We start from the raw sequence: 25,922 nt of genomic DNA, 5'->3' as shown, positions 1-25,922 counted from the left end.
TGCCAATCTTTCCATGTATAAGGACTCTTTGGTAAAATGCCCATCATGTGCAGAGGCCTTTAAGATGTCATTTCTTTTCTTCACTAACATACAGGAAAGCTAAATCGACACTAACCATTTTTCTCTCAGTGGGTTTCTTGCTTCTGCCAATCTGTGCCTTGATTTTACATTTTGCAATTAATATTTTTTAATTAATGATGCATACACATATACAGTTCTATGCTTTTATTTTGGTATTTCCAAATACCAAAGTTCTGTGCTTTTATTTTGGTATTTCTGGTATTCTCCAGAAGAGTGGTAGTAGTTCACATTGTACCACGAGTGTGTGAGAGTGCTCGTTTCCCTCACAGCCTCACCAAATAATGTGTTATTAGACTTTAAAACAAAGAAAAAAATTTTTTTAATGTTTATTTACTTTTGGGAGAGAGAGAGAGAGAGAGAGCAGGGGAGGGGAAGAGAGAGAGGAAGACACAGAATCCAAAGCAGGCTCCAGGCCCTTAACTGTCAGCATGGAGCCCAATGTGGGGCTTGAACTCACGAACTGTGAGATCATGACCTGAGCCAAAGTTGGATGCTTAACCATCTGAGCCACCCAGGCACCCCTGTGTTTAGTTAGAGTTTTTCAGTTTTGCTCATTTGATAGGTGAAAATGGTGTCACAGTGTTGTTTAATTTGCATTTCTCTGGGGTGCCTGGGTGGCTCAGTCAGTTACGCATTTGACTCTTGATTTGGGCTCAGGTCATGATCTCATGGTTCATGAGTTTGAGCTCCGCATTGGGCTCTGCGCTGGCAGTGTGGAGCCCGCTTGGGATTTTCCCTCTCTCCCCTTTCCCTGCTTGTGCACGTGTTCTCTCCCTCTCAAAATAATAAAGCTTAAAAATATTTAAAAAGTTTGCATTTCTACAATTAGGAGTCAGTTGAGACAATTTTCCTTGATGTTTAAAGTCCATTTTAACTTTTGTGAATTGTTATTATGTCTTTTATTCACTTTGTTCTATTTTATCTTTAAATCTCTTACTGTGCAAGACTTCCTATTATTGAACCAGTTTTTCATTACCTAGAAAAAAATGCCTCTTGATCATGGTGTATTATTTTCTCAATGTGGTGGTGAATTCTATTTGTGAATACGTTAGTTAGAATTTTTGCATCAATGTTTATAAATGATACCACCACCATATTGGAGTTTGGTTTCAGTGGAGTAATTTGCTTCCTAGAAGGAGTTAGGAAGCTTTTCTTTATTCTCCATGCTCTAGAACAATTTCTGGAGCATTGGAGTTCTCTGGTGTTTGAAGATTTAGGGAATTTTCCTGTGAAAACATTTGGATCTGATACATTTTTCATGTTTGTGCTTTTTATTTTCTCCGTTTTTTCCTGTGTAAATTGCTCTCCTTAAGTACTCTGTCTCTATTGGGATCAATTTTAATCTGTATTTTTCTAGGAAATTATTGATTTCATTTAGTTTTTCAAATTTATTTATGCAGAGGTCTCTAAAGTATTTTCTTATGGTTTTGAAATTTTCTTTTTTCCTTTTGTTTATTTTATTTGCACTAGCCCCCTTTTCTTGATCAAAGTAGCTGGTGGTTTGTCTATTGTGTTAGGGTGGTTTTTTTTTTTTTTAATTTTCAAGAAATCAGTGTTTTGATTATTGGGTAGGTCTATTTTTCTTTTCTCTACCTCATTATTTTCTGCTTTTATCTTTATTTCCTTTTTTGTGCTTTCTTTTGGCTTATATTTTCTTCTGATCTAGACATTGAAATCATGTATTTTAATTTTTACTGATAAATGTGTTCAATGACAGGAATTTTTCTCAACACTTTAAATTTGTCCCATAGACATTGATATTTAATGTTTCCATTATCATGGGCATTGAAGAGGGCATCTTTTGGGATGAGCACTGGCTGTTGTATGGAAACCAATTTGACAATAAATTTCATATATTTAAAAAAAATGATCTCATTTCAATTTCTATTTGGCTGGAAACATAATGTTTTTAGTAGAAGGATTTTACATTCATAAAGAAAAGGGTCTTTTGTGTGTGTTTTGTTTCTAGTAATACTTTCTACCTTTATTGCATTGAATTCAGAGAGTATTGTTGGTAATATTTTTACTTCAGGGAACTTACACTTTCTTTGTGGCTTATTATATGATCAGTGTTTATGAGTGTCCCATGGATACTTGAGTAAAAGATGCATTCTTTATTACCAAGTGGATGGTTTGATATATATCCATAGGATCCACCTTATTTAATTATGTTGTTTAGGTCTTCTATCTCATTTTTTTTTTTTTTTTGTGATGTATTCAAGTTTTCTCTTGGATTTTTCCTCTGTCTCAGCATCACTTGAAGCTTTTGTTTTAAAATGGTGGCTGCTGTTTAATTTGGTATATAAATATTCATAAATGTTATAGCCTTATTGTGAATTGTGGCATGTGGTATTAGAGGGCATGTACCTTTTGTCATTATGGTTAATGCCTTTTGACTGGCATACCTTTGTTCATTTTATATTTCTAGCTGTTCTAAATTTCTAGTTTTGGGATCAACAATATTGTTGAGCTTTGCTTTCTGATTCAGATTGAAAAACCCTTTTCTTATAATAGGGGAGCTGAATCTATTAATATATGTTGATAAGACTAATATGTTTTGTCTCAACTCTATCATAGTATTTTATAAATACGTATATTTGCTATATTTCTTTATCTCTGGGATATTAATTCTTTGCTCTTTAAACAAATTTTTTTTTTTTTTGGCTTAGGAGGTGATTTTTTTCCCCCCAGTGATGGTCTATTTAATGTATTTAAAAACTTGGATAAAATGCTCTTAGTCCCTTTTTAATGCTTTAATCTTTCTCTCTCATTTCTGTTTTTGTTGGTATCCTTTAATCCCCATCTTTTGTTTAAGTAGCAACATGACTTTATTTTCCTTTCTTTTCTGCCAATTGTTAGTTGTGTTATTTTTACTTTTTCACAACATACCTGTCTTAGTTGTCTTCCATCCACACCGGCCTGTTTTGCTTTTGTCATAAATCTGTACGTAAATATTTTAAATGCTTACCATCAATCTTTTTTGCTGAAGTTTTCCCACTTATCTCTTGGTTGCATAAAGCTTATCAAAAGATTCCTTAAGGCTAACTGCTTTTTCCCCCTTTTTTGTTTTCTTTTCATTCGTACTTAAAGGACAGCTTAGATGGGCATAAATGCCTTAGTTTACAATTTTACTTACTGATTTTTTGCTCTTGTAAGCTGTGATCCTGTAGACCTTGAGGATTTTTAACTTAGGAACTTAATAGTTTTAGTAGGATATGCCCTGGAGGTTTTTTTTTTTTTTTTCTTTTTTTGGGGGGTGGGGTGGTTAATTTTTCCAGATACCCAGTAGGCTCTTTTATTTTGCAGATTCAAGATTTTTTTTTTTTTTTTTTTTTTTTTTTGCTTTATAATTTCAAGTATTCTATTGTTTGTTTTTTTCTAATGTGTACTTTTTTCTTTGCCTGTCTTCCATTTCTACTGCTTTCTCTTTGGTCTCTTTATTGCTGTCTTTATATCTCTTTTATTCCCTATTTTGGTTCCCTGAATTTCCACAATGCCCTTTATAAAATATTCATTTGAGTCTGTTTCCCCTTGGGTATTTTATAATTTATTCTTCCTATCTGAAATAATCGTCTTTTTCTTCTGTATTTCTTCTGAGTTTAGTCTGTTTTCTTCTCATACCTTTCTTTTATTTGTCCATGTCTGTTCCTAGTTTTGGAGTTTTTGACTCAAAGTGACTTTTCTTATCCCCAGATTCTTGTTTCTGTATATTACTTCCATCTGGAGTGTTGTCATCTAGTTTTCTTGTGCTTCATGATAGTTTTATTGTAGGAAAATTTATTGAATTTTCCTGTTAATGTGTGTTGGATTTTCTGATCGCCCTCCCCCCATATACCTTTATATGAATCTGTTCATTTTTTTATGTTTTTTTTTTTTTTTAAATGGGTATGGGGTGTTTTATAGAATTCCTAGCTCATTGGCTCCCTCTTCTGTCAGCATAGCAAAATCCAAATACTTGAGTGTATTATTTGTTTTGATGGTAGGAGAAGATTGTTCTCAGAATTTCGAGTCTCTTGTGGGGTCCTGAATGTTCTCTTTATGCTTCTTTCTCCCTTCACTATCCAGTAGTCACAGGGCATTTCTCTCTTCCTTTTGTCTTATTTCTCCCATAGAAGCTATAGGTCTCAAATACTCTTGCAAATTGTCTGTTTTTAAACTCTCTCTCTCCTGTAGTCCATGTTCTCATCTACTTGGATACTTTTTGGGTATTTTCAAACTTAGGGTGGACATTGTCTCTTTTAGTGATAGTTTTAGATCAATCTTAGGATCATCAGTAAGTCCCTTGTCTCTTCATCATGGTTCTTCACCTGGCTGCTTTTGCTTGCTTGCGACAAAGCCTTGTGGCAGAGCAGGGGTGGGGCAAAAGTTTGAGAGATTGCTTGCTGGGATTAGGTGTTTCTTATTACAGTTGTGAATTTTGGGCAATTTCTATCTTCCAGGTTATCCTGAGGGTATTATTTGCACGAATTTTATTTGTTCTTCTAGTTGTTCTATGTTGTTTTGGAGGGAATATGGAGAAATGGAGACCTAAGCAACTACCATTGTCTCCAGCAATCCAGGAGTTGCTAAAGCTGGAAATTTTAAAAGTACATTTTTTTTTTTTTTTTTACTTCCTTAGGGGATTGTTTTTGTGTTTTGATATCACATTATCTCATTTGATAGACACAGTGGTGTCGATGTTATCTCCATTTTACAGATGGAAAAATTGGGGTCCCACAAGATTTAATGACTTGAGAGAGATTTACACAGTTAGAACATGGTAAAGTTGATAATCAAATCTAAAATTCTATGATGCCCAGCTCTTGCTCTTTTTACTACATCATGCTATCTTTTTGGGCAATTGAACTTATAAAGCCTTAGATATTATTGAATATTAATATAAAGTATGAATTTGTTCATCTCCTCCTTGTCTCTTCTCTTCTCCTGTATCCCTGTTATATTTTTAGTAGCCACTCTTCCATTGGTGGCTACTCCTTGACTTTCAAAGATGCATCCTCCTTGCTCTAAAAAGAGATAATGTACATTCAGTGCTGTCCCAAGGGAAACTGAACAGGTGTTGGTTTTGTTGGTTTTTATCCTAATAATCCTCCCTCCACTCTACCTTCCCCTTCATACATACCATCATTTCCCCCTTAGCCCACTTTCAGTTGTGGAGGGACCAATGTTCATTCATGGTGCTTTCCAACCTCACTGCAGTGTGGGGTTCATCTCCACCTCTGAATTGAAACTATTCCTACACTGCGACCGTAAAAACCCCTAGCGCCATGTCAGTGACAGCCCAAGTAGCAGTTGGTAATATTTTTTGTCAGTCTCCTTTCTGGAGTGGAGTGTTATGCTGTCTGTAGTTTCCTTCGGAATAATTTAATCTGCACCTTAGGGGTGCTTAGTTAACATTTTTGAAGTACCTTAATCAGGAATCCACACTTCAGAGATAGTTAGTTAACATTTGAAAGACCCTAATCAAGATTCTATACTCCAGAGGCGACCAGTGCATCTTATACTGCGCTCTCGATCTGTACCAGTGGGTGCGTTAAATAAAAGATGTTAAAAGTAATTTTTTATTGGTGAAACAAATGGTATTTAAGGTATAGGGTTGACCAAGCATCTCCACTGGGACATGAATGGAAGATAAGGATTTGAAGAGGCCAAAAGCGTACCCAGGTCTAGAGCTGGATTTGGTCCTGTTCCTGCAGTCTTAATGGAGGATTTTGTCCGCTCATATGGCCAGTGTTGCGTGTTAAGTCTCTGTAACACCCCTGGGCTAAAACCTGCCTGCCTCTGCCTGCTTGTCCACACACAGGTCACTGGATACATCCTTTGGCTCCACTCCTCGTTTCCATTTCTTGTCCACAGAGGTGTTACTCTCAATTTTGAACCAGACTATTTTTTTAATTTCTTAATGTATACTTTATGTATACCTGTGTTTTGAGATTGGATATCTCAAGTACGACTTTACAGTGCCATTTTGACCAGAAGCACAGAATTATTTTTAGGTGGTAACTTTCTTATTTTCTACCTGAGAGTATTGTTACTCTTCTGAGGCCAGATTCCCATCTCTGGGGGCAGCATTTTGGATGTGTAATTCTCTTGATACTTTATTGGTCAAATTAGGCTTGATAATTTTTTTGAAGTCCCCTTTTTATATTGAATTCCGTTCAACAGTGACACAGTTCTCCTGTTATATAATGTTCTTATATGCAACAGGTAAATGAAGTTATGTATGTAGGCCAAAATCATATATATCAAATTTACATACTTTAGGTACCGTGCATAGTATGAGGAATGACATCTACCAGGAGTTTCTGTGGTAAACACCACCACTATTTTACAACTCAATCAACATGTATAAATGTTAAGTCAAATAATAAAGCTTATTCAATACGAAGTTAAAGTGTATTACCAGGTTTCTTGTGCAAATTTGATAACATTTGTATATAGCCGTGGCATGTGTTACTGATATTTTCCTACCAAACATACTGAGAAAAGAAAGCAGTTATATACTGGTCTACATTGCTTCCTGTACTCACTGGGAAACAAAAGGTGATTTTCTTTTATAGAACACTTATGAGCTTAAATGGATTATTCACTTTATCTGTTATTTTTTTAAATGGGCTATCTATAATCTAGGTGCACATAATTAGCTATGGGCCATGTAACTGGAGATGTAGAGATTTAGACTAAGTTGATAGAATCATGGAATTGTGGAGCTTGAAAGGACTTGAGATATCATTTAGTTAATTGTTCCATGAGTCCCAGCGTGTCTTACTTAAACCTTCCATGAGTCCCTGCTTAGCCTCAAACCACAGACACGGTTTCTATGCACTTAGGCATGTATATCTACACATCCATATCTCTTTCCTTCCTTCCCCATCTATGCGTGTAATAGAGACCAATTGGGACCAGTAGGATTTTGGTAGAAATAATGGGTTAAAGATGTGAAGGTCTTAATATTTAACGCTGTCCTGCCAGTAAGGGTCTTTAAAACTGGGTTCAAGAAAGCCTCGCTTGGTAAGTATCCTCAGAGCAAAAAATCAAGCAGAACTAGGTAAGAGAGTCAAGTGTTTCTAATTATAAAGTGTTCTCAAACCTACATGGTGAATACATATTCTATCACTGTAGATACAAGGGAATGGTTTGGTAGCGTTTGGTAGTTTAGAAATATGTACATTTTGTTCTAATTGTGGTGTGAGGCCCTTGCTGAATTTCAGCTACTTTATTTTTGTACAAGCCTTTTTCCACAAAGCACCAATAATTCTCTCTGACCTCACAGGGCTTTTGTGATTATTGGACTAGTCTTCACGGTTGATTATATTATCCTTTTAAATTGCCTTTTAATTTTCAGCTGATGTAAGTGAAATAGATCATATAAATTAATTAATATTGGATCCATTCAGTGTTTATGCTCTAGGAGATTTCAGGAGACAAACAGAAAGGTAAGCTTCTACAGAAATGTGTCATTTGGGGCTGTGGCATTTTATTATTTAGTCCTTGCTTATTTGTTATTTTTTAATAGGCCATCTATCATATTAGCACACGTATAAGTAGCCATCTGCCACATAATCTAGCGACTTATTGATTTAAACTACATTTATCTCCGTGCCAATCGCTTTTGCCGCAGGTGGTTGCCACATTCAGATGGCCCTTTGCTTGTGTCTTTTGTGACTCATAGGTGCCCTTTTGTGAAGACCATTTTCTCCCAGCTAAATTTCTATTACTTTTGTCCCCTCGCCTGAAGCCCCGCTTATAGTTGTGTTTCATTTTCCCTCTCTAACATGCTGAATTTAGATGGCTCCTTGGCTGCTAAGTATTTCTCTCTTCTTGCTGCTGGGATTGGTTTTGCAGGATGCAGTGATTCTGTGGCCTGAGGTGTCTAGTTCTTAATGTATAAAGCAAAACCAGTAACTAAAATGTCTATTCTTGGGACATCACATTTGGAAATATCAATGCCCCCCCCTTTGTTGTTGTTGTTGTTTTTGATTTGCCATTAGAATTGTCATCTTCAGAGGTTTAAGCCACTTTGGTTCTACTCCTGCTTTAACTAGTGTTAAAATTATTTAAATTAAATACCATATCATCAGATGTCCTCTATGTTGCAGAGAAAATCATAGGAATTTGGTCTTTCCTTATGTGGTTCTCTTTCTCCACATGGTTTCAGCATCATGGATAAATATTGAGAGGATGTCTTCAGTGAAGAGCAAGCTTGTTCAAGTAATTGTATCATGCACATCATTAAATGCTTCTGGTTCATGTTTAAGTGCATTTTATGAGTTGGGAACAAAAAGAAAAAGGATTGAGGAGAAGAGACTGCATTCATCTGAAGCAGGGATTTTTGGGGACTTTGGGCAGCGGGTACAAGGATTTACTCCATAGGCTGGGATATTTTTATTCTTCCCCAATAAATAGATTCCAGTATATTCCAGCGGTGCTGAACAACTTGGAGTAGGACCCATAGTGTAGTTGAGCTTGAATCTACTGGAGAAGAATGCACGCGTTCTTTCAGGATATCCCATGCTTTAAAAACCTGCCACTCGTTTTGAAGAATAAAGGAGAACGAAGGATGGGGAAAACTTTCACTATTGGGGTCCAGCTTCAGGCTTGCACTCACTTTTGCTTTATTCTCTCTTAACCCAACCATTTTTAATAGGAGAGAATGATTTTTGGGCGAGAGGTTTTTTTAACCTGCGGTTCTTTGGTAGTTGTGAACCCCCTGGCATCCCGTGAGAAGTTTCGTGTGTATCTGTGTTAGTTTGGAGGGAAGGCCTGTGGTTATCAGTGGCTAACAGAGGTCTCAGAGCCTCATCCCTTGTTCCTGCCAGCTCCCCCCTGGCGGTAAGAAGCACTGCGCTGGGCTGTCCTCTTCCAATCCCAAACCACGTGGTTTCCATGAAAGCTGTCCTCTGCCGATCTACAGAGACTTTGGATGTCTGGGAACTAGCACGGATTAGCAAGAACTGTTTACAGCAGAGAGTGTTATGGTGGACCCATGTTTAAAGAAAAATAGAAGGTGGTTCTTTTGTATTTATGAAAACTCCTTACTTAGTACTCTTTTCCTCAGGGTCTTGTGTCACTGATAACGTATTGTTCTTCCTTTATTTTTCTTCATCTTATTTAACTTCTTTACCTTTCTACATTAACTTGTAATCTCTTCTTATCAAGTTACTTATCTTTTCTAACTATTAAGTAATAGTTTTGAGACTATGGTCTGCTTCTTTAGAATTCTCCTGCAGCACCGAGCATGGTGTTTTATTTAATTAATTTATTAAATTTTTCTTTTTTTTTAACATTTATTTATTTTTGAGAGAGAGAGAGGGAGGGAGGGAGGGAGCGTGATCAGGGGAGGAGCAGAGAGAGGGAGACACAGAATTCGAAGCAGGCTCCAGGTTCTGAGCTGTCAGCACCGAGCCCTGTGCGGGACTCGAACTCACAAAGTGCAAGATCGTGACCTGAGTCGAAGTCGGATGCTTAACCAACTGAGCCACCCATGCGCCCCACAGTATGGCGTTTTATAAACAGTGAATGCTTCATCAGTGTCATGGACGGACCGACTGTGGATGGGGCAGTCTGTGGAAAACTTTCTGTGGAGATTTGCTTGTTTTTAATGGTTTCCACCTCTTATTTTAACGGATGGGTATGATTTGAGGAATATAACTGTTACTTTGTGATTCTTAGTTACTGTGTAAAAATGATTTAATTATTAATTTGGTTGAAGAAATCTTCTCTGATTCCATTACGGGAGTAATCAAAGCAGTGATCCCATTTAGTCAGCCTATTCTGTTTTTGAATCTTGTAATGGATTTTTTTTTTTTTTTTTTTTTTTTTTTTTACAGTCAAGGAGGTAAACCTGCAGGACATCAAGGAGGATTTGGAGTTGGATCCAGAGGAGAACAGCACCCTTTTTATGGGCATCCTCATCAAGGGGCTGGCCAAACTGAAGAAGGTCCCAGAGACCGTTAAGGCAATCAAAGAACGCTTGGAGCAGGAGCTTCAGCAAATTGTGAAGCGGTCTACAACCCAGGTCGCAGACAGTAGCTATCAGAGAGGAGAGAACCTCACCGTGGAGAACCAGCCAAGGTAAATAGTGTTTTTGAGAACTCTGTGTATTGTACGTTTACTAGGATGGGGGATTGGTGACTAACTCCTGTTAGTGTTATTTCCTGCACTTGGGCTGCTAGAGCCCATGCAAACTCAGATTGGTGAGAGAGCTTGAGTAGGCATGATTCAGCTGGTTTTGATGTAATTAAGAAGGGTTTTTTGGTCTAGTTTTTAAGAGCAAGAATGCATACGTGGCAGCTGGGGAGGGACAGAGAGGGAGACAGAGAGAGAGAGACAGAGAGAGAATCTTAAGCAGGTTCCACACCCAGCTTGGAGCCTGACACAGGGCTTGATCTCACAACCATGAGATCATGACTTGAGCTGAAAGCAAGAGTTGGATGCTTACCCGACTACCACCTAGGTGCTCCTGAACAATATGCTTTCAAACTTCTTAACTACAGGGGTACCAAGAGCCGACTCTTGGTTTTGTCTCAGGTCATGATCTCACGGTTCGTGAGTTTGAGCCCCACGTCGGACTCCACGCTGACATCTTGGGGCCAGCTTGGGAGTCTCTCTGTCTGTCTCTCTGCCCCTCCCCTGCTTAAATAAATAAGCTTAAAAAAACGTATATTGGGGTGCCTGAGTGGCTCAGTGAGTTAAGCATCTGAATTCAGCTCAGGTCATGATCTTGTTTGTGAGTTCAAGCCCCGCGTCTCACTGTGTGCTGACAGCTCGGATCCTGCAGCCTGCTTCGAAATCTGTGTCTCCTTCTCTCTCTGCCCCTCCCCTTCTCTCTCTCTCTCAGAAATAAACATTAAAAAAAAGCATATTGTTAATACTCAAATGAAAAAAAAATGTACCAATTATTGAATATTAAGTACTAAGCAGTATTCAAGCCAATTTATATTATCTCATTTAATTCTCACGACAACTTCGTACAGCCAGGGAAACTGGGGCTCAGAAACTAGTTATTAGCTCAAGGTCACAGAACAAGTGGCTGGCTTTGGAATTGAAGGCAGGTCTATGGTCTTTTCTCTGTCCTGTGCTTTCTTCTTTAATGTGTGGTGCTATTTGCCAATAGGCACATCAGTTTCAAAAAATAGAAACTACGATTTCCGGTGAGAGCAGAGGGCAGAGTGAAGTGTGTCTTCTCAGTTTCTCCAATAACGTAAGTCCCTGGGAGGTGCCAGACCGTGTGTAGAAGGGCTCATAATATCGTGGACCTGTTGTTAAGGAAATTCTACTGTGTGTACTTAGGGCTTTAATATATTTTTTTTAAAAAGCAGGTAACAAATGTAAGGAGAAATAATAGCTTACTTAGTATGGAATTCTCCAGACTTTAAATTTTGGGGAAAAATTAATGTTACCTATTTACATTTTCTATATTCTTTTATACATCTAAATCACATTGATTTTGATTATGCCTTAAATGTCTTCAAAAATCAATTGCCTTTTAAACTTCATTTGGAAGTGCAATTGGTGAAGAAACCATCCTTAACCGATCTCCTGCCGTAGACCCTTTCCCAGCACCTGTTTTGATGAGCATGCGCTTTGGAGTCAGGCAGACCTGACTTTGAATGCCAGCTCTGTAATCTGAAGAAAAGAATCCCTGTCTTAGAGGGTTGCTTGGTCTAGGTGAGATCTTATGATTAGAGTTTAGTCAAGTAGCGCCAGCAAGAACTATCACATGCATACATATATATGAATGCACGCGTTTGTTTATTCTTGCCTCCTTCCTCGACTTCCATGTTCTTGGATTCACCCTGTGATCCAGAGAGGCTGGGCAATGGTTCTCAATTGAACTTTGCTTTTCTTCTTTCTTTGCCCTGTGCCTGGATTTCCGTGAAGACCTTTTGCCTCCTTACTAATGAACACTCCAGAATTCTGGTCTGGCTTGCTATTTGCCCTGTTGCTGCAAGTCCCTAGATGAATACCCTGAACTTTCATAGGGAAATAACATGACTATCGGGTATATTGAAAATGAAACGAAAGGGCACGGATCAATAACTTTTCTGCAAATCTCATTACAGTACCCTTAAAAGCAATGTGTCTTTCATAGGATTTTGACCTCTTCCTCTTCCATTCCTAAGCCCGTTCCAGAATTCACAAGTAGAAATTACAGCTATGGAAGTGGAAATTCAGCATACTGCCCCAGGAAATAATAACTGTTTCCCTGTGAGGAATGAGTCAGCAGCAGGGTCTCCCCCCCACCCTCTTTAAGTTTTGTCGTCGTCCGTATTTGGAGGCTGTTGTGGGTAGGGTATATTCGACACTGGAAAGTAAACCAGCTGCTTGCCCTGGTTTCTGGTGTATCACATGATCCCATTTTATAAATGACCGGATCTGAAAAACTGGGCCGAAACTATGGTGAGATAGAATAATACAGAGAAAGCAAACATTTGGGGTGAAGCACTCCTCTTGGAGATCAAAGATGAAAGTCTTGGGCTGGGATTCCAAACGACTGATAGTTTCATGCTAGTCTGTGAGGGCTCTGTGCTTTCAAATGCTTTAAAACTCACCAATTAGTGACCTTGGGAACGTCATTCAAAAGTGATTGGCACTGTTACTTCCAGAGGCTGAAAATTTTAGAAGGGATGTTGTCAGATTATCCCTTGCAGCCTGCATGGTACTTTGTGTTCATTAAACTGTACTGGGATGTGTTAGTGGCATTTATCTTAGAAAGAAGTCAAGTCGCAAAGCTTCATATTATTTGCCATCCAGGACATCTTATGCTAAATTACCAGAATCTGTTTTTCTTAAAGTTGGGGTGTAGGCAAAAAGAGCCACAAATCCTTTTCCCCCACTATGCACGTTCTTTCCCTCACCCCCCCGGAGTGAAATAACCTCTTTCAGATCATAAGCATATAAATACTGCAGTGAGGCAAGACACCATTACTGTAACTTTTCTTAAAAGTCCCATTGTTCAGCATCATCTTACTAAATATATTCTGGTTGTGATGCATTGCAGGCCTGTTGTCATTTGTCTTTATGGAAAGAGAATTTATATGGTGTGCTATTCTTCTAGAAAAGTAGAAGGAACCAGGCTACTGAATGGTCATGTTTCACTTCCTGCAGAGAGAGCCAGGATACTTCCTCAGCCAGTTTGTAAAAATCACTTCGGTGACCCACTTGTTTCCCGACCCCCCGCCCCCCGCTCCCGACGATCTGTGCTCTCTGTGTAGGAGAGATACTCCTTTCATTCATTCGTAATCTGGGTGGTGTCCATAAACCTCTACTTACTTTTGAAGAAAAATATTCAGATGGTCTTGTTGCCAACTCGATATAAACATTAGGGCAACATGTGCTTTTTGCTAATCTCCCGGAAGCTCTCGCTACCCATAGTTTCCTCAGAAAGGCAGCCGGGGTCTTCAGTTTCAAATGCTGAATGTGGTCTCCAGTCTGCACAGCACCTTACCGATTTCCTCCATCTCCTGCTGCCTAATTGTTGATTCTTTCCTCAAATCTAGCTCATGAGCATTTCATACCATTTTTGAGCCTAAGAAGCTGGAAGAAGTTCTTTAATAATTAACAAATAGGAAAAGCATGAGGAAGAGCTAAAAGAAATAAAATCCCCTCAGAGGTGCAATGTTAAGACGATGGAGGAAAGAGGGGTGCCTGGGTGGCTCAGTCGCTTGAGCATTTGACTTCGGCTCAGGTCATGATCTCACAGTTTGTGGGTTCGAGCCCCGCCATCGGGCTCTGTGCTGACAGCTTGCTCAGAGCCTGGAGCCTGCTTCAGATTCTGTGTCTCCTTCTCTCTCTCTGCCCCTCCCCCGCTCATGCTCTGTCTCTCAAAAATAAATAAATGTTAAAAAATTAAAAAAAAAATTAAAAAAGATGACGGAGGAAAGAAAGATGTGGGAAAAGCCAGTGATTGGCGTGCGTGAGGCAGCTCTTCCATCTATTTGAAAATGGTCCTTTTTCAATGTGGAGGCAGTCGATCGTGCAAGAGGCGGTGCAGGGCTGCTCCACTTTGGTAAACCTGCTGGTCTTGGAGAGGGCAGGAGGGATTGAGTCCGTGGAAGCCATGGCGGGTTATGGAGACCTTTTTTCCTTTTGGAAGGTCCTTTTGCCGTGTTCCTCCATCTTGGTTACGAATGAAGGGAGCTTCAGTGTCTGATCTAAAGAGAGCTAAAGAGAACATTGCATATTCTGTGCTCACTGTGATAGGAAAGAAAGGTTTGTGGAAGACACGGGAAAGAAATCTGCTTTAACGCTAAAAGTAGTTGTGTTTGGATAATAAGGTTGTAGATCTCCCCCCCCTCTATTTTGTAACTGTTAGGAAGTCTAGTGAGAAATAAATTCATTATTTAAGAATTAAAGTACTAAAGTTATTTTCATCAGAAAAAAAATCATTAAAAATGAAAATGCCTACTGGGGGTATCAGTATGGAAAAATGTAATACCTGTCGGCAGGCCGACTGGATCGTGACCGTTAGATTACCTTTTATGATGTATGTGTGTGGCTGTGTGTGTTTGGTTATTTTCTGACTGCTTCTAGAATGGAAGCCTTGAGGGAGAACGGATTTGCCTTGCTCAGAGCCCTATCACTTTATTTCCAGAAGGTATCACAGTACCCACTTGACCCATAGTGAATATTTGTTGAACGAAAGAGTGAATTCCACGTGTACTGAATATGTATCATGGACCAGACACTGGGATAAAATGCCAAACAAATAAGACATAGTGTCTGTCCTTATAGAATTTAAAGTCTAGAGGGAAGTAAAGGCATTAATCAAAGAACTGTTCAGTAAGTATGTTGTTACAAACTGTGTGAAGTGCTGTAGAGGAAGAACAGAGTGTGCCGTGAGAGTGTATAACCACGGACACCTGACCTGGTCCGGGTAGGTGGGCACTGAGGTGTTTCTTGTGTGTTTTTAGATAAAGTGAGGCAGCTCCTGTGTTTTATAATAGTTGTTTTCAAGCTCTTTTCACTGATAGCACCTATCAGTTGTGCTTCCAGTGGAGCAGTTAGCTTGGCATCCATATAGAAGATGGGAGAAGGAAAGCAGCTAGATTCTCAATAGAGCATTTTCAAAGTTTGTGCTGACCTCTGTGGTTGATACGATTTTGATAATTATTGCCAGTGTGCTTTTCTTAATACCAAGTTTTCATGTCGTGCAATGTTTGAGAGTTTCTATAGTCCCTTGCCAACAGATTGTATTATCAAACATTTTTTTTATCTTTGCCAAGCTGATAGGTGAAATGGTATTTCCAAGGTGGTTTTGATTTGCATTTTTTTTTGTTGTTGTTGTTAATATGAGTGAGGTTGAACTTGACATTTGTGTAAAAAATTTTTTTGTTATGATACCTGGGTTGTATCTGAATATATTAGTTCAAAATAATCTGAATTGAGAGTGGGTGGAGATACAGATAATATATTATTAGCTGTAAATGATATTTCCTGAAGTAGTGTTCTAGATACAGGGTGGTTTATTTTCCTGTTCTTTTTCCTTTTTAAAATTTGTAATTTTCAATAATGCAGAGTTCAAATAATGTTTATTCCTTTTCAGCGAACTATCTACTTTTCTGGTATTTATTATTATTATTACTGACTTGTGGGAACTCTTTATTTATTAAGAAAACTAGTTCCTTGAGATTTATTTTATAATTTCCCCTCACTTTTTCTCCTTTGACTTTGTTTATGATATCTGGCCATGTAGGCATTATATATTACAGTTTTTGTTTCAATGAGGCTGTATTTATCAGTGTTTTCTTTCAAACCTTCTGAGTTTTGTGTTAAACTTAGATATTCCCCACTCTTAGAGTATAAGTAAAATTTCTCAACTTTTTTCTGGTATTTATGTAGTCTCATTTTTAATATTTATGTCTTTGATACACCTGGAATCTGAAGGAGTGGCCACACCACTTTTAAGCGGATATAACACTAATGAACTGTATTATAATGGGCTGTATGCCCCCTTTCATTTGTGTCTTCTATGTATCTGCCATGTAATTGATTGTGAGTGTTAGCTGAATGCTTGCAGAATAATTCTAACACTGAATCATTTACTTTATAGTCATGTTTTTTTTTTTCAAGGTTGGTATTTGCCTCATTTCCTAAAACTATTTCCCCCCCCCCCCCCCCGGTTTGTCAGTCAGTGCAGCCTGGGAGGTTTGCATAAATCATTGAATTACTGCTCTAAAAGCTAAAAAAAATAAGCTTTAAGAATATTTTTAAAACTCAGAGGTCAGAACTTGGAATGAGGGCATACTGATACAATAGGGCATCCTTACACAGTAATTCTGTCTATAAGGAAGTCTAAAGGCTCAGTCCCCAAGATTAGTTTTGTCGTTCAAATGCAGTGTTTATGAAAAGACAAATGAAACACTTCTCATGGTTCATTCAGATCTGTGGCTAGAGTCAGGCATATGTTTCTTTTTTTAAAGAAGTAGCATTGCCTTTCATTTTTTATTTCTCTATTAGTAGTTCTTCTCCTAAGTATCTGAAATGTAGGATTATATGGGATTGGTCATTGTATTCGACCGAAAAGGCATTTGGAGCAGCGTTGCAGCAAGGTCAGGCATTTGTCCTTGTGGCTGCTTGAGGCCATTCCCGGGCACCACACGTAGCACCTGGACATGCTTGGAATCAGGGAGGGCCTTGATGTAATTTAGATGAGTAGTTAATTCGAATCAAAGCAAGCGGGAAGCAAGTAAATTTAACTTCAGTGATTATGGTATCATTTGATTAAATCTCTCCTTTTGATTACACATATCAGTGAGAACATGCTTTAAATATACTCAACTGTTAAACACTGAAGGATGGATAGATAGGATGAACTAGCGACATACAGAAGAAATTCCACTATTCTTCGACTAGAATATATCCCCTGCAGCTTTATTGCAATATTTTTAGAACAGATGAAAGGAGTTAATTCTTTACATGTGGGACTTAATATACCAATTGTTAACTAAAACATAAACTTTATTACCATGGAACATGGTACTGGTTCCAAACCTCTGTAGGTTCCTAGTAAGACTTAATAAATAAATTGGTAATAGCTTCATAACATATCAGGTGAGTTAGTAATGTTCATTACTCTCTTGTAAACATGTTTGGCTAAATGGGACAGGGCTTAATGTCACATCGTTTACATCTTTATATTTGTCAGGGTAATAAAAACAAACAAATGCTGCTTTTGATTTCTCTTGTTTTTGCAGGGTTTGCAGGGTCAAATTAGGGATCATGCCAGTTGTAGGGATGACAGGTAAAATCTGTTTCGTGGGATATTGATAACATTTAGGTGATAGCCATCACGCGGCGTCAGGACCACTCCTCTATGTGGCAGATAGTGGGAACTGCCTTAGGTCTTATTTTCTGTGCACTTGGTGTTCGATGGAAGGTATTCCACATTCAAACTGACATTAGGTCTTTCGTTGAAGAAACACACGGACAAAAAACTTATGTCAAATGACAGTCTTTCCTCGTTGATGTTGACGGTGGTATCCCTTGGGATGTCACACTTTATGGGCTCTTCTAACTCCTGGCCCATTCCATTATCATGGTCTCTAATCACATCGGATTGTGATTTTTGTAAAAGGGGGCTTAACTTTGTGTTTGCAGCCTGATATAGGGCTGAGCACATATTAAATGCCCAAGAAGTTTAATGAATGAATAAGAAAAAGTTGCCAAAAAGGTGATTTATAAATAAGAGGCTGTGAATTTTTTTAAAAAAAAATCCCCACACTGCATACCGAAAGATCAGCGTCACCAATGCCATTTGAAAGTTAGAAAGGGAGGGGTGATTAAATTGGAATCTCTGGGTGCAGGGCCCCACAGGAGTCTTGCCTTAGGTAATTCTCAGGCATGCCAAAGTTTGAGAACACTCTTTATAACATTACAGATATCACACCGGTTGGTAGTTTGGTGGCATTTATGCTTTGCAAAGCAGTTTGTCATCCAGTATCTCAACTGAGTGAGCCTCACTTTTGGCGTCATCCTAGGTAGGGACATTATTATTAATCCCAGATTTGCCCAAGGAAATGGGAACGCTCAAATAACTCAGCAGTTGGTGGTGGTAGAAAGAGGAGTGGAAGCACTGTCTTTTCATCGTGCAAGTTTGCCTTCTGTCTTACATAAAGATGATGCTCCTGACCCCTTCCTGGGCCGATTTTGTTTTTCCACCGGAGAAAGGCGGTATTTGCACTGACGTATCCATTCTCCCCCCCCGCCCCCCCGTGGTGATCAATGACAGGCCTCTCAGAGATAGCTGGACATGTTAGGAAGTATGATCAGCAGCCACAGAGTAAATGGGTCTTAATTAGCTCGCGTGAGAATTAAACAGATGACTTAGATACCTGAGTAACTCCCCTAGAGACCTTGCACATTCTCGTACTAAAAATACACACCTAACATCTTCAGGTATCGCTGAGAAGTGGATTTATGGATAATTTTTCTATTGTTCCACTGATGAATATTATTTCGGAATGGGGGAGAGGTGTTTTCCCCCTAGCTTTAGTGTGGTGTAGTTGACCTACAACATGGCATAAATTTAAGATGTAGAACAATATATAAGGACACCCTCATATGTTGCAAAATGACTATCACTGTAGCATTAGCTAACAGCTGTATCACATCAATTAAATACCATTTTCCTTTTTGTGGTCAGAGCTTAAGATCCACCCTTGGCGATTTTCATGTGTATAATATGGCATTAACTACAGTCACCTCCTATACATTAGCTACCCAGAACTTAACTCATCTTGGAGCTGGAAGTTTATACTATTTGACCGTCACCCCATTTTCTCTACCCCTAGCCCCTGGCAGATACCATTCCAGTCTGTTTCTTTGAGTTTGGCTTTTTTAGATTCCACGTATGTGAGAATGTACAGTATTTGTGTTTGTTGGATTTATTTCACTTATCATAGTACCCTCAAGTATTATGAGGGTTGTCACAAATGACAGGATGTCTCTCTTTCTCATCACAAAAACATATTCTGTTGAACGTGTACACACACACACACACACACACACACACACTGCATCTTCTTTATCCGTTCATCCATTGATGGACACTGAAGTTGTTGTCCTGTCTTAGCTGTTGTGAGCAGCACTGCAGTGAGGATGAGAGCTCAGACATCTTTTTGAGATCCTGTTTTCATTTCCTTTGGGATAGATACTCGGATGTGGAATTGCTCGATCACGTGCTAGTTGTATTTTTAAATTGTAAAGAAGCCCTCATACTATTTCTCATACTATTTTTCATATTTTTTTTTTTTGTTTGTTTTCTTGTTGTCATTTGTTAAAGGCCATTCTGACAGGTGTGAGGTGTGGTATCTCATTGTGGTTTTGATTTGCGTTTCCCTGGTGATGAGTAATGTTGAGCACCATTTTATGTACCTTTTGGTCATTTATATGTCTTCTTTGGAAAAATGTCTTAATATTTAGCTCTCTGTTTATTTTTATTTATTTATTTGAATTTTATTTTTTATTAAAAAAAATTTTTTTTTTAACGTTTTTATTTTTGAGACAGAGAGAGACAGAGCATGAACGGGGGAGGGGCACAGAGAGAGGGAGACACAGAATGGGAAGCAGGCTCCAGGTTCTGAGCCATCAGCCCAGAGCCCGACGCGGGGCTCGAACCCACGGACCGCGAGATCGTGACCTGAGCTGAAGTCGGACGCTCAACCGACTGAGCCACCCCGGTGCCCCTTATTTGAATTTTTTTATCATACAGAGGGAGAGTAAGCAAGGGAGAGGAGGCAGAAGCGGAGGGAGGGAGGGAAAGAGAGAGAGAATGAGTGGGGGAAGGGCAGAGAGAGAGAGGGAGAGAGAATCCCAGGAAGCCTGACTGCAGAGCCCAACATAGGGCTTGATCTCATGACCGTGAGGCGAGATCACAACCTGAGCTGATATCAAGGGTCAAATGCTCAACTGACTAAGCCACCCAGGCGCCCCAAAATCTTAGATATTAACTCTTTATCAGATGTGTCATTTACACATATTTTGTTCCATCCTGTAGGCAGCTTCTCATTTTGCTGGGCGTTTCCTTTGCCGTGCTGAAACTTTTTAATTTGATGTAGTCCCACTTGTATGTTTTCACTTTTGCTGCCTTTGCTTGTGGTGTCAGATCCAAAAAATCGTTGCCAAGGCTGATTGATGTCAAAGCACTTACCTCTGTTTTTTCCTAAGAGTTTTATGGTTTCAGGTCTACATTCAGGTCTTTAACCCATTTAGAGTTGATGTTTGCGTACGGTGTGAGATTGTGATTCAGTTTCACTCTTGTGCAAGTGGCTTCCAGCATTCCCAGCACCTGCAACCGAGGAGGTTATCCTGGGAAAGGCTGTGGAAAAAATGACCCCGATACTTTAATTAAAAGGAAGAAGGCCTGGGTCTGTTTTCTAATTTTAGTCATTAGTTTGCCCTCTGTTAGAATTAAAAATTCATTTGCGCTTGTGTACTGAGAATTCAGAAACTGAGCACAAGAGGCCAACTTGTCAGGGAAGTGACACAGGAGGAGAGTCGCCAGAGCCGGGGCCCAGCTCAGTGTTCTTACTTTTGCTCCGTGTCTGTGTTGCTAATGGTTTTTCCCGTTCTTTTCATTGCACAGATGGAGAATTAGTCAGCACTCCTCAAATAGTAACTTCTTTTTACATGAAGATTGTTATTAATAAGTGGCAAAACTTACTCTGCCTTTAAAAGTAGGCATTAGATAACCCTGAAGATTAAATGGGGGTCTCTGTCCTGTTTGAAAAGAAAACTGCTAGTTCAGCCAAGCCTATTATGAAACTGTGTATGTGAGGTAGAGACATGTAAAACTGAGACCGTTTCGATAGGAAATAATTGATGATCAATTTCTTTTCCTTTTTCATGTAAGACCTAAGCTCCGAGTTCAGTCTCTTCTTATCTTTTAGAGCATAGTGGTAGGAAAATAAATACTCTGTGGTGTTTGCCTTGGTCTGTCAGTGGGAAAATGCAGAACCCTGATATTAAAGTCTCTGCAGATAAGTAGTAGAACGGAACCGATTTTCTACCTCGTGTGTGTGTCTGCTTCGTGACCGAGTAAGGCAGCTTCTTGGCTGCAGGCATGGGTTTTCCAGCCAAATGACTAATTCAAGGTTCCCTGGATGTTAAGTTTAGATTCAGATAGTCGTATCTCACCTTAAATGTTGAGCATTTTTCACAGCTTGATGATCCAGCTCTAGACCATAGACACTTCTTGCCCCTTGCAACTGTACCTGTTCCTCCACATTTTCTCCTTCTGTTTCTTGGCAATGACACAGATTGGGGTGGCTGCAGGTGGGAGGTTAGTGCAAGATCGGGAAGTAAGTAACATGTTACTTACAAGAGGGCTGTTTTAAAAACCTGCCAGGTGCATCGCATGTATGTTTAAAGAACAAGCGCTTTCTTCAACTTGACACGTATGTGTTTCTTTTTTCTTTTTTCTTTTTTTAACACAAAATGGATTTTATTACAGTATTGTTAATGTTAGCTCTGAGTGCGTGTATCTTTCAGCTTGAACTATACTTCTTTTGATTCTCATGTTAAGGTTGGTAAGGTTATCTTTTTGAGAGGATAGTTACATGTGGAATATTTTTTTTTTTTTTATCGTGGGCTTCTAAAACTAGGAGGCTATAAAACATAAAAAATAAAACCAGGAGATTATAATTCGTAAATGTATTTCCTCACCTTGTTATCTATAACCAGGCCTCTCTCCCTCTCTCCCTCTCTCCCTGACCTGCAGGAGCTCATTTTTTTCATTCTTTCAACAAATACATACTGCCTGTCGTATGCTGAACATTGTGGCAAATATTGGAATACAGTGATAAATTGGACACAGTTCTTACCCTCTATTAGTATACAGTCTAGAGAGGGGGAGGGAAGGACCGGAGGAAAGCAGACCAGTTTGAAGGCTGTTTTTGTGGATGGTATGGCCTGCATTAGCAGGGTAGCAGTGGCATTGGAGCACCGTGGTCCATCTGAGAGATAGCACAGGAGTAGAAGTAGAGGAACGTGGTCACTGATTGGATCTGGGGGAAGAAAGGAGGTGAGGGTGATTTGCTGGGGCAAGTGGTACCATTCACTGGTGTAGGGGCCGCGGAGGAGTAGGTTTGGGGAGTGATAGGATGAGTTCTGTTTGAGACCTGTGAGGTTTGAGGTCCAGAGCTCAGGAGAGTGAACTGGCCAGAAGATGGGTTTAGGCATCGTTAGTAGGTGGGAAATTGAAGGCCGTGCTGAGCGAGCTCACCCAGAGAGAGTGTGAGGATTGAGAGGAGTGCACAGCCATTCAGGAGAGGAGGAAGAGGTTCCCGAGGAGGAGCAACCAGAGGAGAGGAGCCAAGGAGTAGAGCCGAGGAGTATCGCGTTGTGGACCAGTGGGAGGCAGTGTTTCCAGGAGGATTGAGAGTAGTCCATAGAAACCAGTGCTGTACTTATTTAAAGAAAGGGGGTCTATGAGATGGAGCAAAATGAATGTGGGAGACTTCTGCAAGAGTTGTTTTAGTAGCGTGCCGGGGACAGAAACCAGTTTGCAGTGAGAAGGCAGAGGCAGGTATAGACTGTTGTACTGACACTCTTTCCAGCCTGGTTTCCTTGGCCTTGTACAGTACTGATACTTCTTTGGCCTCTTTTGAAAAATGACTTCCTTTTTTTTCTAATACCCCTGAAAAGGAACATCCTCTACAACCGAGGGCTTTGCTTGCACCTTATCTGTGTTGTAGTCTCCTGGTCCGTAATATGCGGATAAAAGCAGCACCTTCCTCACGGGGTCATCCAGAGGTTTAAATGAGCTAATCCAAGCACAGCACTTGGCACAGTGCCCAGCATGGGATCAGTGTGTCTGTCTGTGGTGGGCGTAGTGGTCTTTGTCATGGCCCTCGTCCCCTGTGGTCATCATTCTCTTTCCCCTCCTACTCCAGCCCTGCTGTTTCAGAGCTCGCTTCCATTGTGACACCTTTAGCCACCAGCCCCATGCAGAGGACCCCTGGTCAGTGTCTCTGATCCTAGACTTCTCCTAATATTGCCACCTTCTACTGCTCATTCCTTTACCCCTGAGCCGGGGCACCCACAACATTTGACTGTTTCCATTCTGGGCATTGGGCCATGTGTTGGGGGAGGCGGGTGGTTATAAGGAAGCATTAACCAAGGACTCTGTCCTTACTTTCTAGTCCGGGAGGCCATGCATGTCACTATTTTGTCACTTCTCTCCGTCCATTGGGAGCATCTCCTTTTGGAGGGATTATAGAATCCCAGAGGAATGAAGGAATTGGCTCTTATTCTGTGAGTTAGGCCTCCATTAGTTACCAGTGACAGACCCCAACTCCAACTAAATTAAAGAGGGAGTTTTATTGGGATCATGCTGGAACATGTCACGGGATACAAGCCGGGTTTTACCAACTGAGCTGTGGGAGGGACAGAGACGCAGCTGGGCCATGGAAACATCTGGAGCATCTCTTGTGTCTTCTGCACGTCCCACCCCCTCCAGATGGTGACTGTTAAAGGTACAGAAAATAGTTTATGTTGTTTTAGGCTTGTTTTTCTTTTTAAGTTTATTTATTTTGAGAGAGAGAGTGAGTGCAGGGGAGGGGCAGTGAGAGACAGAATGAGCAGGGGAGGGATAGAGAGAGATGGAGAGAGAGACAGGGGAGGGGCAGAGACAGAGAGAGAGGTAGAGAGAATCCCAAGCAGGCTCCGCTGTGTCAGCGCAGAGCCTGATGCAGGGCTCAGTCACACAAACTGTGAGATCATGACCTGAGCCGCAACCGAGAGCTGGACACTTAACTGACTGAGCCACCCAGGAGCCTCCGGGGTTGCTTTTTGAGTATACTTTTTACATAGTTTTTGCATGTAATTCTCACCATCTGTGATTAGGAAATTGTAATCGAAGAAGTTTGTGTTTGAGGAGCCTGCGATTGGGAAGGCCTGCATGACGTGTTGAAGGTCCCACGGACGTGCAGCAGAGAGCAGGCTTCAAGTCCACAGCTCTCAGTGGCATTTATACTGTCTTGCCGTCCCGGGATTAACATTTTTCTTCACCCGCTGTGATGTCGTGTTGCTGTTACAGCATCCTATTCTGTGGCTCCAGACGTAACCTCTGTGGTGTGTGTGTGAGAGAGAATGTGTGTTCTTTTCTTCTGAAGGGTAGAAATTGCAATTAATTGAAATTTTAATCTCCGACATTCTTGGGCTTCTTCGTGTAAGAGACCTTTTCTCGTTGAGTTCGGTCTAAGGAGTCTCTAGTAGCTTATTGATTCTGTCTGTTCTTTTGTCTTTTAGATCAGTGGTGAAGCCTTGAGCCTGATACGATTTAAGCAGCCGAACTATCTGCAGTGTAATGTCTTATTTCTCTTATGTATTTAAATTTTGTGGTGGGAGTAGGGAATGATTTCAGCGGGGCTCTGTGTGTTTGGGTGACCCTGAGTATATCTGCAGCGGAAGGCAAAAGACGTGTTTTCTCCATCTCGTGTTGTGTGGGCAGTTGGAGAGTGTCTGTGAATATTAACTTGTTTCAGTTGATTCCTGCCGGCTTTAAATTGAGCCAGATCAGTGTGGATTTATGTCCTATTTATGTGAGTGATTCCCAATCTCTCTTGTTCTTCGGCGGATCGGGAGGGAGTGGTCTTTCTTTTTTAAGGAGTGCATATGTTGGTGACGAATGGTGCGCCTTTCGCGAAAAGTGCGTTTTAACTTTGGTTACTTTTTCCTTATTAGCCATTCACTCCTCATCCCACTGCTGAGTTCAGGAATCCTTCTTGCCAAGGTCGCTGGGACCTGTGAGTCGTACAGTTCTCCGTCCTTACCTTCTCTGACCTCCGTGTAGCTTGGCTGCTTCTCTTCTCCTTTGTCTTCTACAGTTTTCTCTCCTGGCTTCGTTCTTCCTCCCTAGCTCCTTCCTCACCATCTTTTCAATGCTGCTATTTTGGGAAGTGTTGGCTGTGGACCTCGCCTGCCTTACTTACTTTGCATATTATCCCCGAGTGATCTCATCCTCTCAAATGTTTATCATTTTAAAAATTTCCAATGTCATTCTCTCCCCTGAGCTCCAGACTTGCATATCCAAGTGCTTAAATACATAACACCTTAAACTGAACCAGATCTAAACCCACCATCTCTCCTTCCAAATTTCTGCCTTCACTTGAATCATCTCTCACTCTCAGGAAAGGTAAGCGTCATCTTCAGAGTTGCTCAGGCCAGAAACCCAGACAGGGAGGGTCTGAACACCCTTTCCTCTACCGAGTTCTGTCCATTTTCTACTGTGCTGTTTCCAGCAGTTCGGTGAGAGCTCTAGAGAAGGTATCAATGAATACTTTGTTTTTACAGATGGGAACACTTGGAGACGTTGACTTTTGTTTTCCATAAAGAAATGTAAGAATTATCAATGCTGGGAAGGAATTTGAATCTTTTGATTTCTTATAGATTATTTACATTAGCAGGAAGAACAAACAAAAAACAAGTGAACCAAAAGAGAAAAGTTAATGTCCTCCTGTAATGAGACTCCAAAGGAATCCATTTTTGTAATATTTTACTTTTTAAGACATCATTTTCCTTTTTCACTGTTTTATATGTTTTTTCATTACAAGGGAGGTTTTGGGCCCTCCTGTCCTCAGTCAAATGCCATAGCTGCTGGGTTTCTTTTTAAAATAGACATATTGAGATATAATTCATATATTACACAGTGGTTTTTAGCATATTCACAGGGTTGTGCAACCAGCATCACTGTCTAGTTCTAGAACATTTTTGTCCCCTGCCAGACAACAACCAAAAAACCCTCATAGGGGCACCTGGGTGGCTCAGTCAGTTAAGTGTCCAACTCCAGCTCAGGTCATGATCTCATGGTTCATGGGTTCGAGGCCTGCATTGGCCCTGTG

General features: G+C 40.1%; 1 protein-coding gene across 4 annotated transcripts in view; it reads left to right on the top strand.

The window, feature by feature from the left end:
* Window positions 1–25,922, top strand: part of EXOC4 (exocyst complex component 4) — a 761,449-nt gene that overhangs the window by 73,531 nt on the left and 661,996 nt on the right. For all 4 annotated transcript variants that reach the window (XM_058728677.1, XM_058728676.1, XM_058728678.1 and 1 more), the window contains one exon: window positions 9,909–10,152. In XM_058728677.1, coding sequence (XP_058584660.1) covers window positions 9,909–10,152 — 244 coding nt within the window. The remainder of the gene's footprint in view (window positions 1–9,908; window positions 10,153–25,922) is intronic.

Source organism: Neofelis nebulosa, chromosome 4 (assembly GCF_028018385.1).
Source record: "Neofelis nebulosa isolate mNeoNeb1 chromosome 4, mNeoNeb1.pri, whole genome shotgun sequence".
Lineage (NCBI taxonomy): Eukaryota > Metazoa > Chordata > Mammalia > Carnivora > Felidae > Neofelis > Neofelis nebulosa.
Note: the sequence above shows the minus strand (reverse complement) of the source record. Positions and strands in the feature narration are given on the sequence as shown.